Raw genomic sequence first — 19,795 nt, 5'->3', positions numbered from 1 at the left:
AACTGCGTCCCCGACTGCGTACCTATAGCTGCCCCCCCCCTGTGGGGCACGGACTATAGCTGTGTGGGGGAGCGTGACTGTCCCCCCCCACGTACTATATCTGTTGGCCCCCCACCCCCCTTACTATAGCTGTTTGTGCCTGCTCACTGTCCGGGTACCATAGCGTGGGCCCCCCCACACCCCCCCCAGTCCCCCCCCCCCCCCCCCGGTGACTGTCGTACTACAAGCCGTGTGTGGGCGGGGTGACTGTCGGTACTATAGCGACGGGCATCCTGTGTGGGGAGTGAACTGTCCCGGTCCCTATAGCCGGTGTGTGGGGGTGACTGTCGGTACATAGCGTTGGTGTGTGAGTATCGTCTGGGGTGGACTGTGCCGCACGTACTATAGCTTTGTGTGGGGGGTGACTGTCGGTCCAACCGTTGGGGGTGCTTCGGTACTATAAGCCTTTGTGGGGTGATGTCGCGCTGTCGGGGATGTCGGCTACATATGCCGTGTGTGTGTGGGTGACTGTCGTCTATAGCCGTTTGTGCCGGTGACTGTCCCCCAACCGTGCTGTAGGGTGACTGTCGTTACGATAGCCGTGGTGTGGGGCGTGACTGTCGGTCCTCCGCAGAAAGAGGCTCCTAAACCTTCTCTCTCTGTGTTAGCCCTACTATGTGTGTGAGCATTCACCAGTAAAGCCTAACTCTCTGCTGCCTAGGTGACTGTCGTCCTATAAGCTATGTGTGCCCCCCCACCTGTCACCAGTAAAGAGGCTCCACACTGGAATCCCTCAGTGCCTGCCAGACCCCCACACCATCAACAGGTAACACACACACACATACATGTTAGTAGATGGAAGTAGAACCGGTTACTGCTAGCCCAGAACCGCCCTCCCGCCTCTCTCCAGAATGCTTTGGTCCCACGTGAAACGCCATCCACAGACATCACCCCCAACCTTCCTGACCCACAGGCGTCTCAGCACACCTCAGACAGGCCGACTTCGTGGCCCACTCCATCCTCAGAGAGTCTGGTAAGTGGTTTCCCTGCTTCAGGAGAGGCGGTCCGCCCGGAACTAGTATAGACAATAGAACACGTTCTCGGTTATTCCAATACCAAGCGAACTAGTATTCAAATACTTATGTGAGCATGATAAAAAAATGATAGGCCTTTTAACACAGGCTTTTTTCTAAATTTTAAATATCTATGTCCATTGTTACTTTAATACCTATACCATGACAATATAATAATTACAAACAACTCACTTTTCAGCCCGTATCTTGTTTTTGGACGTCACGTGGCAGTCGCACCGGTAGCTTCAAACGTGTAGCTTGTCAATTCTTGCCAATCAAAAGAGGTTCACTGTGTAGCAAGTAGAGTTGAGCGTCACTAGTCAATCCGCGCGCGATACACAATTTATAAAGTTAATAATGACCGCAGTAACTAGTTAGGCTGTTGTTACGAATGGGCCCCCTGTGGCGTCCCCTCGCACTTCTCTAGGCTACTCCAGTCATAGACAACACTGTTACACGCGGTGATTTAAATAACATTGTGCTGCTCAATTCTCAGAGCTTGCCGTTGGCGTCTCTCTCCCTCCCGGGTCGGCTTGGGGAATCCCATCCACACCAACGCACATCTGCATTGCATGGCCTTGCACAGCAAGTGCCTTAAAGTTAAACAAAAGACTCTTGTATCAGATATCCAACACAACTACAATAGCCCCCACCTATTTATGACCTGTCCGATTGCTACCCGTCTGCTGGTGAGTAACACCGGCAGCTTACTCTGGGAAGATTAGTCAGACCCCCGGTCACCTGACCCCGCTGCACTTTGACCCGACTTCCTCACAGAGCAGCCGTCCTTCGCGCTCTGTGGTCTCAGACTCCCACCTGACCGGCCCCACGCCCGCACATCCGGAGAGCTACGGCGGCGAGTGGGGGCCCCCCCCCCCCCCCCGTTACTATAGCCGTGTGTGTGGGGGATACTGTCCCCGTACTAAGCCGTGTGTGTGGGGTGACGTCGTACTAATACCGTGTGACTGTCGCACCGCGCTACCCGGTGATGTCGTCCTATAGCCGTGGTGTGGGCACTGTCAACGGTACTACGTGTGCTGTCCTGCGTACTTGGGGAGGGGTGGTTGAATAGATGTGATGACTATTCATCCATCTTTTTGGATCCGTTTCCTCGTGCGTGACGATACATTTTCCCCTCTTTGGTGTAAGTGCCGCTTCCTGTTTGGAAACAGCCAATTGAGGTCAAGAGTTAAGGAGTTCAGGAAGTGGATTGTGTACACGGTATGCCTCAGATTACAGCGTGAGACCAACAACTGAAGGAAGCAAAACGACATACTTGTATGACATAACGGAGAAGGAAGAGCAGGAAACTAGCCAGTGGTTTAAAAAGTCATCCATCGTTTTTTTAAATTATTTGTTGCTTTTTTTTTGTTACACTTCTGACAGTTKTTTTTGTCCCAAGAGGATTTTTACTCCTCCATTTACGTTTCAACTGTATACTGTACAAAGAGACAGGGGTTGCCTGCCCAAAGTCATTCAGCAGAGAAACTGTGACCAATTAGTATTATTTAATTTTTTTTTACTTTTCATTTTGCCAAATGTAGATGAGCTGTGGTGAAATTATATCTGGTTTATTATCTCTTGTTAACGATCCACTTAAATCAAAATTGTGATGGTTAAGCTACCGACCGCGGTCAACAGAACATATTAGTTTATTATCACAGATGTGTAACTGTGTGGGAAGCCCCCAAAATGACGGGTTGTCCTTTTTTTTTGCCTGTTTCTTTGCTCCTCCTTTCTGTTTTTGTTTCATTCGTTTTTCTTCATGTTTTTCAGAGAAACAAGAGGACTGACAATGAATTCAGATGTTAGTATTGTCTAATTGATGTGTGAATGTCATCTTTGTTGTTATCACCTCCTACAGGTGTGTAGGAGCAACGTTTGCACATTTCTCTTTTTACCCATAAAGCCATGGTGCTTTCCTGACGCGAAGGGAATGTACTTCCACTTGACGGATTTTAAAACCCCAATCACGAAGCATCCCCCTTTCTTATAGTGTCAAAGATCAAATTGGCAGTGGCCGCCTTGAACGTTTTCAACTACCAGAGGAGTCCCCAAATAGGCAGGAACCTGGCTCCTCGAATCCTTTCAACATTCATTTAATGAGATAGTCCTCAGCTAGTCCAGGACTCAGCGTTTTACTGGGCCTGAAACAAGTCGTCTTAAGGAGTCCCTGTCTGCCCCATGTCCAAGCCTGTAGGTCATGTTTTACTGTGCGATAATACTGATTTTACATGCCTCTGTGTTTGACTTTGTACCCCTCACCTTAGATATTATTTAGTTATAACAGCAAAATACCCAATGCAAAATGAATCTGTTCATTAACTGTCTTAATTGCAACTTGTTCTAAATGTCTCTCCTTTTGTGTTGCCTTTTACTTGTGTATTTTATGATACACATGTTTACTTGGAAAACAAAAACGGCTTTAAAATTTATGGGTTTAATTTTATAGTTGGATTTTACTGCAATATTGAAATGATTTAAGTTATGCAATTCTGTGTCAGATAATTTTGTTTAAAATGATCAATGCTCATTTTTCCTTAGTAACGTGCCTCACAACAAGCCACCGCATGCAGTTTCACCATGACATTTGTATAATGAAAAACCAAGCTTTAATAAATAAGTCCATGTTGAATCTGTATTCTCACACTCTTGGCCAACTATTGAAAGATGTCTAGATTTATTTTCACAACCAACAGATGTTTTAATGTTTTGTATTTCGCAATACTTTTGTAGTATTCTGTTTGTGGCAGAATACTATATATATAGGTCCTCGAGAACGGGCGTCTTTTATTAGGTTTGAGACCGGAGCGTGACTAATTGATGTCTGGCATTGAACTTCCCTTCACGAGGGACTGTGGAACCTTTGCACGTGCCTCTGGGTCGGGAAGGTCATGAGAGTTCAATTTCTACTGGCTGTTCTGTCTACATCCTTAGACTTATGAGGTAGTTAGGGAAGTAGATGTGTGCAAAGTTGTCATCGAGGCAAAAGGTGGCTACTTTGAAGAATCTCAAATATAAAAMACATTTTTTGATTTAACACTTTTTGTTGGTTAATACATGATTGTGTTATTTCATAGTTTTGATGTCTTCACTATTATTCTCCATTGCAGAAAATAGTAAAAAAAAAAAAAACATTGAATGAGTAGGTGTGTCCACTTTTGACGGGTGCTGTACATACACACAGTGCATTCGGGAAGGTATTCAGACCCCTTCACTTGAAGGTCCCCAAGAACACAGTAGCTTCCATCATTCTTAAATGGAAGAAGTTTGGAACCACCGAGCTGGCCGCCCGGGCCAAACTGAGCAATCGGGGGAGAAGAGCCTTGGTCAGGGAGGTGACCAAGAACCCGATGGTCACTTGTGACAGTGCTCCAGAGTTGGGTCTGAGTACTTTCCGAATTCACTGTATAATTTCAAAACGTGTCACTYGGTGTAGGCAAGACCATCAGCAAATAGATCAACTGGGATATGACTAGTTAATCAGGGACCTTGTTCCACAAATAGATCAACTGGGATATGACTAGTTAATCAGGGACCTTGTTCCACAAATAGAATCAACTGGGATATGACTAGTTAATCAGGGACATTGTTCCACAAATAGATCAACTGGGATATGACTAGTTAATCAGGGACCTTGTTCCACAAATAGATAAATATCTTTCTATGGTAGCAAGATCTTATCTATTTTTTTCACATTTTCTATGAAAATGTATTGTAGTGAGAATTTATTTCGGGATATGTATACRGAGTATGTCCACATCCCCGTCAGATCATTTCATTGGTAAACTACACAGTAATGTAAAAGTTGTATTTTTTTGTTTGTGATCCAATACGCAATATAATAAGTACACATAATTTGGTTGTAATCCAGAGAGATTAGAACAGGTATCTAGATCCTCTATGAGGCTGTGGAGGGATTCTAATTGGGGATTTAAAAGAACATGAATCATCAATGACACCTTTTTTTTAAGCCCTGGATTTATAATCTCTTAATATTATTGTTGGATCTAATTTTAACAGCTAACATTTCAATGGCAATAATAAATAGATATGKCAATAGTGGACAACCTTGTTTTACTCCTCTTGACAGTTTTAATAKTTTCTGAGAAGTAGCCATTATTTACTATTTTACACCTAGGGTTACTATACATAACTTTAACCCATTTTATAAGAGATTCTCCAAAATATAAATACTCCAGCCATTTATATATCAATCCAGTCGTACTTCATCAAAAGCCTTTTCAAAGTCCGCTATGAATACCAGGCCAGGGTTCCCAGATTTTTCGAAGTGTTCTATTGTTTCCAATACTTGTCTTATATTATCYCCAATGTATCYTCCATGTAAAAAACCTGTCCGATTAGAATGAATAATATCCGACAATACCTTTTTAATTCAATGCGCTATGCATTTTTGCTAGAATTTTCTCATCACAWCACTGAAGTGTAAGGGGCCTTTTTMMAAATGGACTGGAWCTTTAMATATACACCACTTGGATCCTGTTTCAGTAATAATGAAATCAGACCTTGTTGAGTATCTGATAATCTATCATTTTTATAGGAGTGGTTAAAACGTGCTAATAATGAGGTTTGTTATACCTCCACTGGTATGCCATCCAGCTCTGGATGTTTCCCCGACTTAAAGGCTTTAGTTGCATCAAGAAGTTCCTCTGTAATTTCACCTTCACATGAGTCTTTCAGCTGTTCATTTTACATTATTCATAGAAAACAATTCCATACAATTATCTTATATCTAAGAGGAGATGGAGGAGACAAACAAAAACACNAGTCTTTCAGCTGTTCATTTTACATTATTCATAGAAAACAATTCCATACAATTATCTTATATCTAAGAGGAGATGGAGGAGACAAACAAAAACACGTGCTTAAAGTACTTTACTTCCTCTGTCAAAATATCGTTTGGGTAAATCAAGGGTGACTTTGTCATTTGTAACAAGTTTCAGTACATTTATTTTTGGTAGCATCTTTTTTTGTGTATTTGTATTTATTATGGATCCCCATTAGCTGTTGCCAAGGCACCAGCTATTCTTCCTGGGGTTTATTATGGATCCCCATTAGTTGTTGCCAAGGCAGCAGCTACTCTTCCTGGGGTTTATTATGGATCCCCATTAGTTCCTGCCAAGGCAGCAGCTACTCTTCCTGGGGTTTATTATGGATCCCCATTAGTTCCTGCCAAGGCACCAGCTATTCTTCCTGGGGTCCAAACACATTAAGACACTTACATTACATATAAAACAACAGKTAAAACAGTACATTATATAACCTTATTACACCACTACATATCTACAATACATAATGTTTAATACCACCATACAACAATATGACAATGTAGGTGTGTGTGTGTGTCTCTCTTCACAGTCCCTGCTGTTCCATAAGATGTATTTTTACCGTAAAAAAAAAAAAATCTGATTCTACTGTTTGCATCAGTTACCTGATGTGGAATAGAGTTCCATGTAGTCATGACTCTCTATGTAGTACTGTGCGCCTCCCATAGTCGGTTCTGGACTTGCGGACTGTGAAGAGACCTCTGGTGACATGTCTTGCGGCGTATGCATGGGTGTCTGAGCTGTGTGCTAGTGGTTTAAACAGACCTCTGGTGGCATGTCTTGTGGGGTATTCATGGGTGTCTGAGCTGTGTGCCAGTAGTTTAAACAGACAGCTCGGTACATTCAGCTTGTCAACACTTCTTACAAAAAACAAGTAGTGATGAAGTCAGTCTCTCTCCCACTTTGAGCCATGAGAGATTAGCATGSATATCATTGTTAGCTCCCTGTGTACTGTTAAGGGCCAGCCATGCTGCCTTGTTCTGAGCCAATTGAAATGTCCCTAAGTCCCTCTTTATGGCACCTGATCACACGACTGAACAGTATTCAGGTGTGCTAAAACTAGGGCCTGTAGGACCTGACTTGTTGATAGTGTTAAGAAGGCAGAGCAATGCTTTATTATGGACATATTTCTCCCCATTTTAGCCATCAATATGTTATGACCATGACAGTTTACAATCCAGGGTTACACCAAGCAGTTCAGTTACCTCAACTTGTTTATGGTCCAATAACATATTTAAAATCATCCATCTACCTTGTGGATGTGTTTGGACAATTTTCACATTCAGATCAAAATTATGAATTTATGTCATCACCCCTTTTGAGTTTCTTAGTCCATGGGAGAAGTATATTTTGTTCCCCCCCAGTCCATTTTCCACAAAACTTCATATTAAATTGTTTAATGAGTTTCCTGTAAASAAAATATATTATATTCCTTCTCTTTGAGCCAGGTAAATACTGACTGTCTTTTCTTATTATCTGCTAAGCCATTACAATTATAACTGGCTATACCTATTTCARCATTTACCATAAAGAGATACACATTTTAACTCTGTTTATCATAATATATGTTTGTAAACTTACCATTAAAAAGTACCATAGTGTTTGAATGTCCATATAGCTGTACCATGATATTTGCATTGCTACTAAATAAACCTCCAACAATTGTTCTCTACTAATCCACCCGTTAAATTGGGTTGTCATCCCAGTGACCGGCAGACCACCCCCGACCCCCCCGGATCCCAGGGCCCCTGAGAGACCGGGACCCATCCTTGGAAAAGACCCCACAGTGAAACCCACAGAACAGAAGCAGATCAGCAGACAAATGCATTTCTATCATCCTCACATCGATTATATCATTATTGAAAAATATTGTGTATCTTAATTTGTACAATTAACAAATAATATTTGTAATAATGTAGGCAGGTCATGAGAAGGATTGTTAGCTATAACCAGGATTGCCATTTACAAAATACGTTTTGCAAGCAATTATTTTAGCAAACAATGATTGTGATTCATCCTGTATTGTCCCTAACAAACAGATGTGGGATACACACACACACACACACACACACACACACACACACACACACACACACACACACACACACACACACACACACACACACACACCACACACACACACACACACACACACACACACACACACACACAGTTACACACTCGACTCCTCTCCCACCACAAAAACAACCACAAAGCTCAGACGTTCCACAGTTGTTCCATCCCTGAGCCCAACTCAGAGAAGACTTGATGTGTGAATGCAATACAGTTGTAGCTGTTTGAGAAGGCATGCAACATTGACCAAGAATGGAAGATTTTATGAACCAATGTCAAGTCCTAGCTGATGGTGCTCAGATACACCCCCCTACCCTGAAAACCACACAGCTGTTGTGGCCATTTCCCCAAGAACTCTGTGCATCAGACCTTTTATTTTGTGCCACAGGGCCACAAGTAATTTGCCCCCTCTCTATTTCAGCGTGTACCCCCTCACCATGGGATTTCTGCAGCTATGTTGCCAGCACTGCCACTGCCTGGTTGGGGCACCCCACCAGAATCCCACCGGCTAGGTACAAGGTCGTCAACGTTCTCTTACAGCTTGGAGAAATTCCTTGTGTATATGCTCAACCCATCAGGGGGCTCTGCTGAGGCATGCTCAGAATCTTGAGCAGCTCAGAATCTCGAGCAGGCTCAGAATTCGAGGCAGCCTCAGCATCTCGAGGCAGGCTCAGCATCTCGAGGCAGAATCGCATCACGAGGCAGTCAGATCTGAGGCAGAGATCAGATCTTGAGGGCAGGATCAGAACTTGAGGCAGGATCAGAATCTGAGGCAGGCTCAGAATCTCGAGGCAGATCAGCAATCTCGAGGCAGCTAGAATCTCGAGCAGGATCTCGAGGCAGGATCAGCATCTCGAGGCAGGCCCCAAGAATCTCGAGCAGGAGCTGCTGCTCTAGTAATCTCTACGCATTTAATCTTCCTGTTTTGGCTGCCTATCGGCTACTTACAGTGGGCCCATAAAAACAGATCAGGACTTCTCCTTACTGAATGCGTCGCCCAGYTGGGTGTCTAGGGTATAGGGTTGGGGACCGTTCCATCACGATAGGGCAATAAATAAACTATATTTGTAATTTATTTTAAAATTTAGAACCCATATCTGCGTATCCAACTGCTTCTGTTCCGGCACTGTCCCTGCTCTTCAGAACCCAGGTTTGACACTATTGGTTTGAATGTTATTTATTTATTTATTATTACATTTTCAGGACAGAGAAACATGCTCTGCCTATGTAAGCCTACTTCATTAAATATGTATTTTAATGGTGTGCGTTTTATTACAATAAATTATACATTTGGGTTTCTGTAGGCTTAAAGTGTCAACTCGAGAAGCCACCTGTTTGTGCAAACTGAACCCCGCCAGCGATACTGTGCCACCGGTGTCTCTCCGCTGCGGGGGTTCAGGTGTTCCTCTCCCCGATGATTGAAGGACAAGTGTCGACAAGCTCAGACTCACTACAGCTAGAGGCCCAGAGGACGCTTCGGAATAAACGAAACAGTATGCCGAAGTAATTACTGAGCATTAAGGGGCCAATGTCCCGTGAGCGCTCATCCGCATCTCCAGTGCAGATCACCACATGCTACTGCCAATTAAATCAGAGCCCGTGGCGCTTTGTGTTATGTCGTTAACATGAATACAGACAGACAATCACATGCCAGATAATTAATTGGTACTTTATTTTGAATTTGCTAACTATTAATTACGCATCCCACTTTACACAAGGTTATTTAGCCTATACTTCTACAGTCATGTGTCCTTAATTRATAACTTTATCATTTTGATTAGAAGGCCAAGAATGCAAAACCCTATAGGCTATTATAAAGTAATGCAAMCGACACAAAATATATTAAAACACCAAGGCGCATATATCTCCTAGGCCTATAATCTGCTAAATTCTTAGTTATTATTTTTATTACACGAATTAAATGTCATTATTTTCATGAATTTATTACAGTCAATAATGTTCATAATCTATTAACCTCAACAGCCCTTTTTCTTATCTCATGTCTCCATGAGGAGGCTGTTTTGTCAAATTGTATTATGCAACACTGCCGATAATCATCCCTTGAGATTTGGCAGAAGCACCTGTTTGTACTGATGCTGTTTCTTCAGAGCCTGACACTGTGATCAAGCTACTTTTATACCACACGTTCACATCATGGATAATACTGGATTCAATTGGAAATACCGGTTACTGTGTGGATTATGTGCTTTTCTCCACTTTTACGCGTCCATCTCGGCGGAGTCCAGCTGTAAACTGAAGGCCAAGTTTAACCTGAGCGGGTACAGGAACGTGGAGAAGAAAAAGGTGGTGATGGGAGGGATGTTTCCCGTTCACCGCCGCATCGCCTCAGCCAATACCAACAGCTCCTCGGTGCCGCTGTCCCTGGGATGCGAGGGGTGAGTACCGGTGAATATTTAGTGTCATGGGATACAATTACATTATATTACTCAGGAGTTTAAGGCAGTTAAATTGGATTGAGAGATGGAAAGAGTGACGGTGTGAATGTGGGACCATTTTAGAAATGAGAATAAATTAGCCCTGTTGTATTTAAAATATTATGTGAATGGTATTTAGAACCAGAACATTCTGGGAATTGCTTCTCTACTGAGTCACCCCCTCCTCCTCCCTTCAAGGTCCTGCTCCCTCATCCAATCGGTGACTCAACAATCACCATCATCCCTACTCATAGCCCTTCAGTCCCCTAGATCTGAGTTGCTCCTATATTAGCCCATAAACTATATTATGATGATCTGGGCTTGTTGTCATTCCACCAATATTGGGTCTTTTAAAAAATATATCTTGTCGCCCTCTAGTGGCGGTGTAATGCAACTTCACTACATTTTATAATATATTGAAGATACAGCACTATTCAAGATGGTTTAACAGTAATGTCAGGATTCCACTATTATTACTAWTTCTAACTATTTCCCATCATCATCGTCACCGTCATTATCACCGTCATCATCATCACTTCTCATCCAGGTTTAACTTCCGGACGTTCCGTTGGACTCAGACAATGCTCTTCGCCATTGATGAGATCAACAAGCGGACAGACCTCCTCCCTGATACAGACCTGGGATATGTCATCTACGACTCCTGTTTCACCATCTCCAAGGCTGTGGAGGGCACCCTCACCTACCTGACGGGGCAGGAAGAGGCCGTGCCCAACTACCGCTGTGGCACAGGGGCGCCCCTGGCCGCTCTAGTGGGGGCTGGGGGGTCAGACCTGTCCATCGCCACCGCACGCATACTTGGACTCTACTATTTCCCCCAGGTATCTCTGTCTATCTACATATTAATACATGGACTCTCCTCTTCACTGCAGCTCCGATATCTATCTAGATGCGGTGGGGCCTAATCCAGTGGACATTTTCCTCTCCCTCTCTCCTCCATCTCTCTCCTCCCTCTCTCTCCCTCTCTCCTCTCCCTCTCTCCTCCCTCCCTCTCTCTTCTCTCTCTCTCCCACTCTCCTCCCTCTCTCTCTATCCCTCTCCTCGTCTCTAGGTGAGTTACGCGTCGTCCTGCTCTGTGTTGGACAGTAAGTTCCAGTTTCCCACCTTTCTGAGGACCATCCCTAACGACGTCTACCAGTCTGAGGCAATGGCCCGCCTGGTGCTGCACTTCGGCTGGACCTGGGTGGGAACCATCGCCGCGGACGATGACTATGGGAAGTATGGCATCAAGGCCTTCAAYGAACAGGTGGAGGAGGCTGGGGTCTGCATCTCTTTCTCTGAGACCCTGCCCAAGGTGACCGGTTACTGTTTCCATTACATCACAGCCCTCAGTGTCTCTCTCTGTTTCTGCCTCTCTTCTTCTCTCTCTTCTTCTCTCTGTTCTTCTCTCTGTTCTTCTCTCTTTTCTTCTCTCTGTTCTTCTCTCTTCTTCGCTCTCTCCTTCTCTCTCTTCTTCTCTCTCTTCTTCTCTCTGTTCTTCTCTCTTCTTCTCTGTCTTCTTCTCTCTCTTCTTCTCTCTGTTCTTCTCTCTTCTTCTCTCTCTTCTTCTCTCTGTTCTTCTCTCTTCTTTCTCTCTCTCTTTCTCTTCTCTCTCTTTCTTCTCTCTGTTTCTCTTCTTCTCTCTGTTTCTCTTGCTTCTTCTTCTCTCTCTGTTTCTCTCTTGTTTTCTTCTCTCTCTGTTCTTCTCTCTGTTCTTCTCTCTCTTCTTCTCTCTCTTCTTCTCTCTCTTCTTCTCTCTCTTCTTCGTCTATTTCCCTCAATTTCTCTCCATCAATTTGCTTGCACCCATAACAAGTTAATAAAGTTTTGGAACCCCATCCTCCCTACTGTTTCCTGTCCTGTGCAGGTGAGCTCTCCAGAGGACATCCGGCGTATTGTGGAGACGCGTGTGGAGTCGCACAGCTAAAATCATTGTGGTGTTCTCCTCTGATGTGACCTGAGCCCTCTGATCCAGGAGCTGATCCAACACAATGTCACCAACCGCACCTGGATGCCAGTGAGCCTGGTCACCTCTGCACTGATCAACCAGCCTGGGTGAGGGGGTCAACTAATGGTTAGGTTCAACCAGGGGTCACAGGGACATAGAATTAGAGTCAGCAGAGTGACCATTTTTATTGGAAAGCGGTGTTCCCTGATATGTTGGGTGTTTTCTGCGTCCAGTGAGTTCATTGCTGGGTGTACCTGGGATTCGGTCTGAAGCGTGCTGAGATCCCCGGTCTCCAGCGTTACCTGCTAAACATAGACCCCTACTCCAACCCGCTCACTGAGGAATCTGTGGAAACCGCGTTCAACTGCACGCTGACTACGGCAGGGCTCTGAGCTGGCGAAAAGAAATGACGAAAGCAGCAGTGGAGCAGGGGGCAACACGACCTGTCCAGGGCAGTCAGAGGTGCCTGAGTGGCTGTGTTCGGAATGATATAAGAGTCTCCGTGGAGAAACTGAATAATACCTACTCTGACGTAACCCAGCTACGCATCACATACAGGTAGATATGTTAATAATACCTACTCTGACGTGACCCAGCTACGCTATCACATACAGGTAGATATAATACCTACTCTGACGTGACCCAGCTACGCATCACATACAGTAGATATGTTAAGTAATACCTACTCTGATGCTGACCCAGCTAACATCACATACAGGTAGATATAAATACCTACTCTGACGTGACCCAAGCTTACGCATCACATACAGGTAATATAATACCTACTCTGACGTGACCCAGCTACAGCATCACATACAGGTAGATATGTTAATAATACCTACTCTGACGTGACCCAGCTACGCATCACATACAGGTAGATATGTTAATCATACCTACTCTGACGTGACCCAGCTACGCATCACATACAGGTAGATATAATACCTACTCTGACGTGACCCAGCTACGCATCACATACAGGTAGATATAAATAACACTCTGACGTGACTCAGCTACGCATCACATACAGGTATAGGATATAATACCTACTCTGACGTGACCAGCTACCATCACATACAGGTAGATATGTTAAAATACCTACTCTGACGTGACCCAGCTACCATCACATACAGTAGATATGTTAATAAATACCTACTCTGACATTGACCCAGCTACGCATCACATACAGGTAGATATAATACCTACTCTGACGTGACCCAGCTACGCACACATACAGGTAGATATGTAATAATACCTAATATGGCGTTCTGCATTAGCATCAACAGCCCCGTGATATGCAACTTTTCAAGGAAGCTAGAAACCAATATACACAGGCAGTTAGAAAAGCCAAGGCTAGCTTTTTCAAGCAGAAATTTGCTTCTGCAACACAAATTCAAAAAAGTTCTGGACACTGTAAAAGTCCATGGAGAATAAGAACACCTCCTCCCAGCTTCCAACTGCACTGAAATAGGAAAACACTGTCACCACCGACAAATCCACTATAAGTGAGAATTTCAATAAGCATTTTTCTATGAACGGCTGGCGATGCTTCCACCTGGCTACCCCTACCCCGGTCAACCGCACATGCCCTCCCCTCTGCTTACTCGCCCAAGCCTTCGCCCATTTCTCTTTCTCCAAATAACAGTCAGCTGATGTTCTGAAAAGAGCTGCAAAATCTGGACCCTTACAAATCACCGGGCTAGATAATCTGGACCTTTCTTTCTAAACTATCTTGCTTGAAAATTGTTCCACCCCTATTACTCAGCCTTTTCAACCTCCTCTTTGTCGTGTCGTCTGAGAATTCCCAAAATTGGAAACAGCTGTTTCGGTATCTCCCCTCTTAAAGGGGGGAAACATCTTGACCTAAAAGCTACAACCTATATATCCTCCCTGCTTTTCTAAGTGCTCGAAAGCCCAAGTCACAAACCGATTACCACCATTTCGAATCTCAGCCATGACTTCTCCGCTATGCAATCTGGTTTCAGAGCTGGTCATGGTGCAGCCTTCAGCACGCTCAAGGTCATAAACGATATCTTAACCGCCATCGATAGAAACAATACCTGTGCAGCTTATTCATTGACCTTGGCCAAGGCCTTTTGACTCTGTCAATCACCACATCCTCATCGGCAGACTCGACAGCCTGTTTCTCTAATGATTCCTCGGCCTGGCTACCAACTACTATCTCTGATCGATGTTCAGTGTGTCAAAATCGGAGGTCTTTGTCCGGGCGGGCCTCTGGCAGTCCTATGGGGTGCCAAAAACGGGTCAATTCTTGGACCGACTTCTCCTCGTGCTATACATCAATGATGTCACTCTTGCTGCTGGTGATTCTCTGATCCACCTCTACGCAACGACACTATTCTGTAACTCTGGGCCCTTCTTTTGACACTGTGTTAAACAACCTCCCAGGGCGAGCTTCAATTGCATTAAACTTCTCCTTCCGTGGCCTCCAATTGCTCTTAAATACAGTAAAAACTAAATGCATGCTCTTCAACGATTCCGCATTGCCTGCACCTGCCCCCTGTCCCAACATCAACTACTCTGGAGCGTTCTGACTTAGAATATGTGGACCAAACTACAAATACCTAGGGTCTGGTTAGACTGTAAACTCTCTTCGGACTCACATTTCAAACCATCTCAATCCAAAGTTAAATCATAGATTGGCTTTTGTCCTATTCCGCAACAAAGCATCCTCAACTCATCTGCCAAACATCCCTTGTAAAACTGACCATACCTACCAAGTCCTCGACTTCGGTCGATGTCATTTACCAAAATTCCTTCAAGCCCTACTCATCAATTGGATGCAGCTATCTATCACAGTGCCATCCGTTTTGTTGCACCAAAGCCCTATTACTACCCACCCGACTGCGACCTGTAATGCTCGTTGGCTTTGCCACTCGCTCATTCGTCGCAGAACCACTGGCTCCAGGTCATCTACAAACCAATGCTAGGTAAAGTCCCGCCTTACATTCAGGCTCGCTGGTCACATAGCACAACCCCACCCGTATGCGAGCGCTCCAGCAGGTATATCTCTCTGGTCACCCCCAAAACCAATCCCTTTTGCCGCTCTTTCCTTCCGCGTTTCTCTGCTGCCAATGACTGCGAACGAACTATGGCAAAAATGCTGAAGCTGGAAAAACACTTATCTCCCTCACTAGCTTACAGCACCAGCTGTCAGAGCAGCTCATAGATTTATGCACCTGTACATAGACCCATCTATAATTTAGCCCAAACAACTACCTCTTTAACCCTACTGTATTTAATTTTATTTAGCTCGCTTTCACCCATATGTTCCTATCTCTACTTTTACACTTTCTTCCACTGCAAACCAACCATTCCAGTTTTTTATTTTAATTTTTTTTTTAATTTTATTTTTTACTTGCTATATTGTATTTACTTCCCACCATGCCTTTTTAGATTTTTAGTTATTATATAATATATTTTGTTTGCCGTCACCTCCCTTAATCTCCACCTCACTTCTCACATTGTATATAGACTTATTTTTCACTGTATTATTGACTGTATGGTTTTTTACTCCATGTGTAACTATGTTCTCGTATGTGTCGAAACTGCTTTCTTTATCGTGGCCAGGTCGCAATGTTAAATGAAACTTGTTCTCAATTGCCTAACCGGTTAAATAAAAGTGAAGATAAATAAAAATCAAAATAAAAATATTTAATAAATACCTACTCTGGACGTGACCAGCACGCATCCACATACAGTAGATTATAATACCTACTCTGACTGACCCAGCTACACATCACATACAGGTAGATATGTTAGTAATACCTACTCTGACGTGACCCAGCTACACATCACATACAGGTAGATATGTTAGTAATACCTACTCTGACGTTACCCAGCTACCATCACATACAGGTAGATATAATAACCTACTCTGACGTGACCCAGCTACGCATCACATACAGTAATATGTTTGATGATGGATAACGACAGTGATAGCGATGCTAACGAGGATGACGGTGATGGGTGATGATGATGGTATGATGTATTACAGTGTGTATAAGGCTGTGTACACTGTGCCCATGCCCTGCATAACATGGAGATCTGTGAGCCATGGCCTTGGGCCGCTTCAACAACAACAGCTGTGCTGACATCACCAAATTTGAGCCCTGGCAGGGTCAGTTCTGTGGTCTGTGTGTGTAGTAAATGCTGGTGTGTGTGTGTGTGTGTGTTGTGTGTGTTGGTGGTGTGTGTGTGTGTGTGTGTGTGTGTGTGTGTTGGTGTGTGTGTCTGTGTGTGTGTGTCGTGTCTATGTGTGTGTGTGTGTTGTCTGTGTGTGTGTCTGTGTGTATGTGTAGTGTATGTGTGTGTTGTGTGTGTGCTGTGTGTGTGTGTGTGTGTTGTATGTGTGTGTGTGTGCATGTGGTGTGTGTGGTGTGTGTGTGTGTGGGTGTGTGTTGTGTTGATTGTGTATGTGTATGTGTACTGGTGTACATGTGGCCTGTCGTGTGTGTACGTGTACGTGTACGTGTACGTGTGTGTGTGCTGTGTGTGTACAGTTGTTATTGCATCTTGGTTGTACCGCTGTAAGGGTTTAATATGATCCATCGTCTCCTTTCTCCTCTAGTTGATGTACTACCTGAAGAACGTGTGGTCCAGGTCCCCCACACCGCAGGAACCTTTATTCTTTCCAGGACGGAGATGTGGACGGCTACATGACATCATTAACTGGCAGTGATAAGCGACGGGGAGATCTCCTACTGACGATTGGCCAATTCAACAGCACAGCAGCCCCAGATGCCATGATGACTATCAACAACGCATCCATAGCTGTGAACAATGATGAGCTGAGGTCAGTGAGATACTGTAGTGAGAGGACAAAAGACAGTGTTACTGTTGTGTGAGCCTGTCTATCGGACTGTCTTACCTCCCTGTCTATCTGATCCCCTGCCATCTGACGCTCCGCTCCTGTCTATCTGACTGGTCTACCTCCACTGTTCTAATCTGACTTGTCTCCCTCCCCTGTCTATTCTGACTGTCTCCCTCCCTGTCTATCTGACTGTCTACCTCCCTTGTCTATCTGACTGTCTACCTCCCTGTCTATCTGACTGTCTAACCTGCCCTGTCTATCTGACTGTCTCCCTCCCACCCTGTCTATCTGACTGTCTCCCTCCCTGTCTATCTGACTGTCTCCCTCCCTCCCTGTCTATCTGACTGTCTCCCTCCCTGTCTATCTGACTGTCTCCCTCCCCGTCTATCTGACTGTCTCCCTCCATGTCTCCCATCAGACTCCGAGATCAGTGTGCAGCGAGAGCTGCCAGCCTGGTACCAGGAAGGGGATCAGGCAGGGGGAGCCCGTCTGCTGTTTCGACTGCATCCCCTGTGCCGACGGAGAGATCAGCAACGCCACAGGTGATGTATCACTGTGTACACGTTATCAATCCCTAGCAGAGCTTTGTTCTTTATACAACTGTAGCAGAGTTGGTTTGAATTGAGTCCACAGTTGTTTTGGGGGTTTTAAATGATATGTAGCTTGAAGGATATTCTACCAGCTTTGTAGATTGTTTCTGTTGCTGTGTGTTAGACGGACCTGATATCTTCTCTGCCTCCTCCTGTCAGATGCCAGGGAGTGTATCCAGTGCACTGAGGATTACTGGTCTAACGCGGCCCGAGACACCTGCGTCCCCAAGACCATCGAGTTCCTGGACTTCAGTGAACCTCTGGGCATCACACTCATGGTGATATCAGCCGTTGGAGCGCTGATCACAATGGCTGTGGGGGTGTGTAGCCAACGGCAGCAAAAACTAGTGGAATATTGGGGAATAGGGTGTTATTGGAGATTTGTCTGTTGGAATTACGAGGAGACATAATTACAGTAAATCAGGTAGTATTCACTGCCATTTATGATAGACAACCTTGAAGTGTATAAGGGTTTGGGTCAATTCGTATTGAAGTCACTCAGGAACTTTTTTTAAATAAATTTTCTCCTTTTCAATTTATTGAGAAATTATTGAATATGGAATTTGTAAAAAAAAAAATGGAATTGGAATTTCAGTTTACTACKTGAATTGGGTGACTTCAATTCGAACTGACCCCAACCCCGGTGTGTATAATGTCCTACTTCAGATGGTCTTCCTGGTCAACCTGGGTACTCCACTGGTGAAGGCCAACGACCCCATACTGAGTTTCTCCCTGCTGTTCTCCCTGGTGGTGACGTTCCTCTCCTCCATCGTCTTCCTGGGAGAGCCCCAGCCCTGGAGCTGCATGACCAGCCAGGTGGGCCTGGCCTTGGGGTTTTCCCTCTGCCTCTCCTCCATCATGGGTGGGTTGAAGTCTCTCTCTCTCTCTCTCCTCTCTCGTCGTCTCGGTTCTCCGTCGTCTCTCTCTCTCTCTCTCTCTCTCTCTCTCTTCCTCTCTCTCTCTCTCTCTCTCTCTCTCTCTCTCTCTCTCTCTCTCTCTCTCTCTCTCTCTCTCTCTCTCTCTCTCTTCTCTCTGTCCTCTCTGTCTCTGTCTCTCTCTCTGTCTCTTCTCTCTCTCGTCTTCTCTCTCTCGTGTCTCTCTCTCTGTGTTCTGTCTCTCTCTCTGTCTCTGTCTCTCTCTTTCTTCTCCAAATCCAGACTAATCCTTTAGTGGCTTGTCTAGCCCTTAAGGAATCATTGGCTGTAAGTGACATGATGGATACTCAGGGGCTACAGTAGAGTAAAGCTCTGACCACATTGCTCACACAAACCTACCCTTTAACCATGATGATGTGTTGCTCTAGGTAAGGCTGCAGTCCTTATGCTCAGGGCCAGGGTTCTGAAGGCTGCCAGGTCCAAGGCCAAAGCCACTGCTAAGGCTGCAGCTCAGGCCGCCGCCGCCGGACACCAGCCCTGATGTCATTGTCACCAATGGCAACATCAACAACAACAACAATGCTGTAACCACTGGACCCGATGGTGGACTCTCTCCGTCCGCCCACCAGAGGGCCCTGGCAGTCGTATTAAACACTGATCCAGGCCGTGGCGTGCACGGTGTGGCTCATCATCCGTGCCGCCGCACCCGGTTAAAAACACGGCGGCGCAGAACATCAAGATCATCCTGAGTGTGACGGAGGGTTCTGTGGTCTTCATCTGCTGTGTCTTCGGCTTACGACATCCTGCTGGCCCTGTTCGCCTTCATCTTCTCCTTCATAGCACGCAAACTGGAAGACAACTTAGGTAGCTAGTCACCTTCATGGCACACAAACTGGAGGAGCCCTTCAGATAGCTAGTCACCTTCATGGCACGGAACTGGAGGAGCCTTCAGGTAGCTAGTCACCTTCATGGCAACACAAACTGGAGGACTCCTTCAGGTAGCTAGTCACCTTCATGGCACACAAAGCTGGAGGACTCCTTCAGGTAGCTAGTCACCTTCATGGCACACAAACTGGGGACTCCTTCAGGTAGCTAGTCACCTTCATGGCACACAAACTGGGGAGGCTCCTTCAGGTAGTAGTCACCT

The 19,795-nt window shown here is 45.0% G+C and overlaps 1 protein-coding gene across 1 annotated transcript in view; it reads left to right on the top strand.

Moving 5' to 3' along the window:
* Positions 1 to 10,058: 10,058 nt before the first annotated feature.
* The window catches only part of vmn2r1 (vomeronasal 2, receptor 1), a 26,825-nt gene continuing 17,088 nt past the window's right edge, over positions 10,059 to 19,795 (top strand). The window contains 21 exon segments of the mRNA XM_070439690.1: positions 10,059 to 10,368; positions 10,955 to 11,246; positions 11,477 to 11,719; positions 12,272 to 12,322; positions 12,324 to 12,354; positions 12,357 to 12,421; positions 12,526 to 12,737; positions 12,815 to 12,910; positions 16,368 to 16,387; positions 16,390 to 16,427; positions 16,430 to 16,510; positions 16,941 to 17,000; positions 17,002 to 17,169; positions 17,602 to 17,725; positions 17,933 to 18,093; positions 18,440 to 18,635; positions 19,077 to 19,174; positions 19,176 to 19,298; positions 19,300 to 19,341; positions 19,343 to 19,438; positions 19,440 to 19,510. Of these exon segments, the coding sequence (XP_070295791.1) occupies positions 10,127 to 10,368; positions 10,955 to 11,246; positions 11,477 to 11,719; positions 12,272 to 12,322; positions 12,324 to 12,354; positions 12,357 to 12,421; positions 12,526 to 12,737; positions 12,815 to 12,910; positions 16,368 to 16,387; positions 16,390 to 16,427; positions 16,430 to 16,510; positions 16,941 to 17,000; positions 17,002 to 17,169; positions 17,602 to 17,725; positions 17,933 to 18,093; positions 18,440 to 18,635; positions 19,077 to 19,174; positions 19,176 to 19,298; positions 19,300 to 19,341; positions 19,343 to 19,438; positions 19,440 to 19,510 (2,510 nt within the window). The 5' untranslated portion in view covers positions 10,059 to 10,126.

The sequence above is a fragment of the Salvelinus sp. IW2-2015 genome, unplaced genomic scaffold (assembly GCF_002910315.2).
Source record: "Salvelinus sp. IW2-2015 unplaced genomic scaffold, ASM291031v2 Un_scaffold1851, whole genome shotgun sequence".
Classification (NCBI taxonomy): Eukaryota; Metazoa; Chordata; class Actinopteri; order Salmoniformes; family Salmonidae; genus Salvelinus; species Salvelinus sp. IW2-2015.
This window is presented reverse-complemented; position numbering and strand designations above follow the sequence as displayed.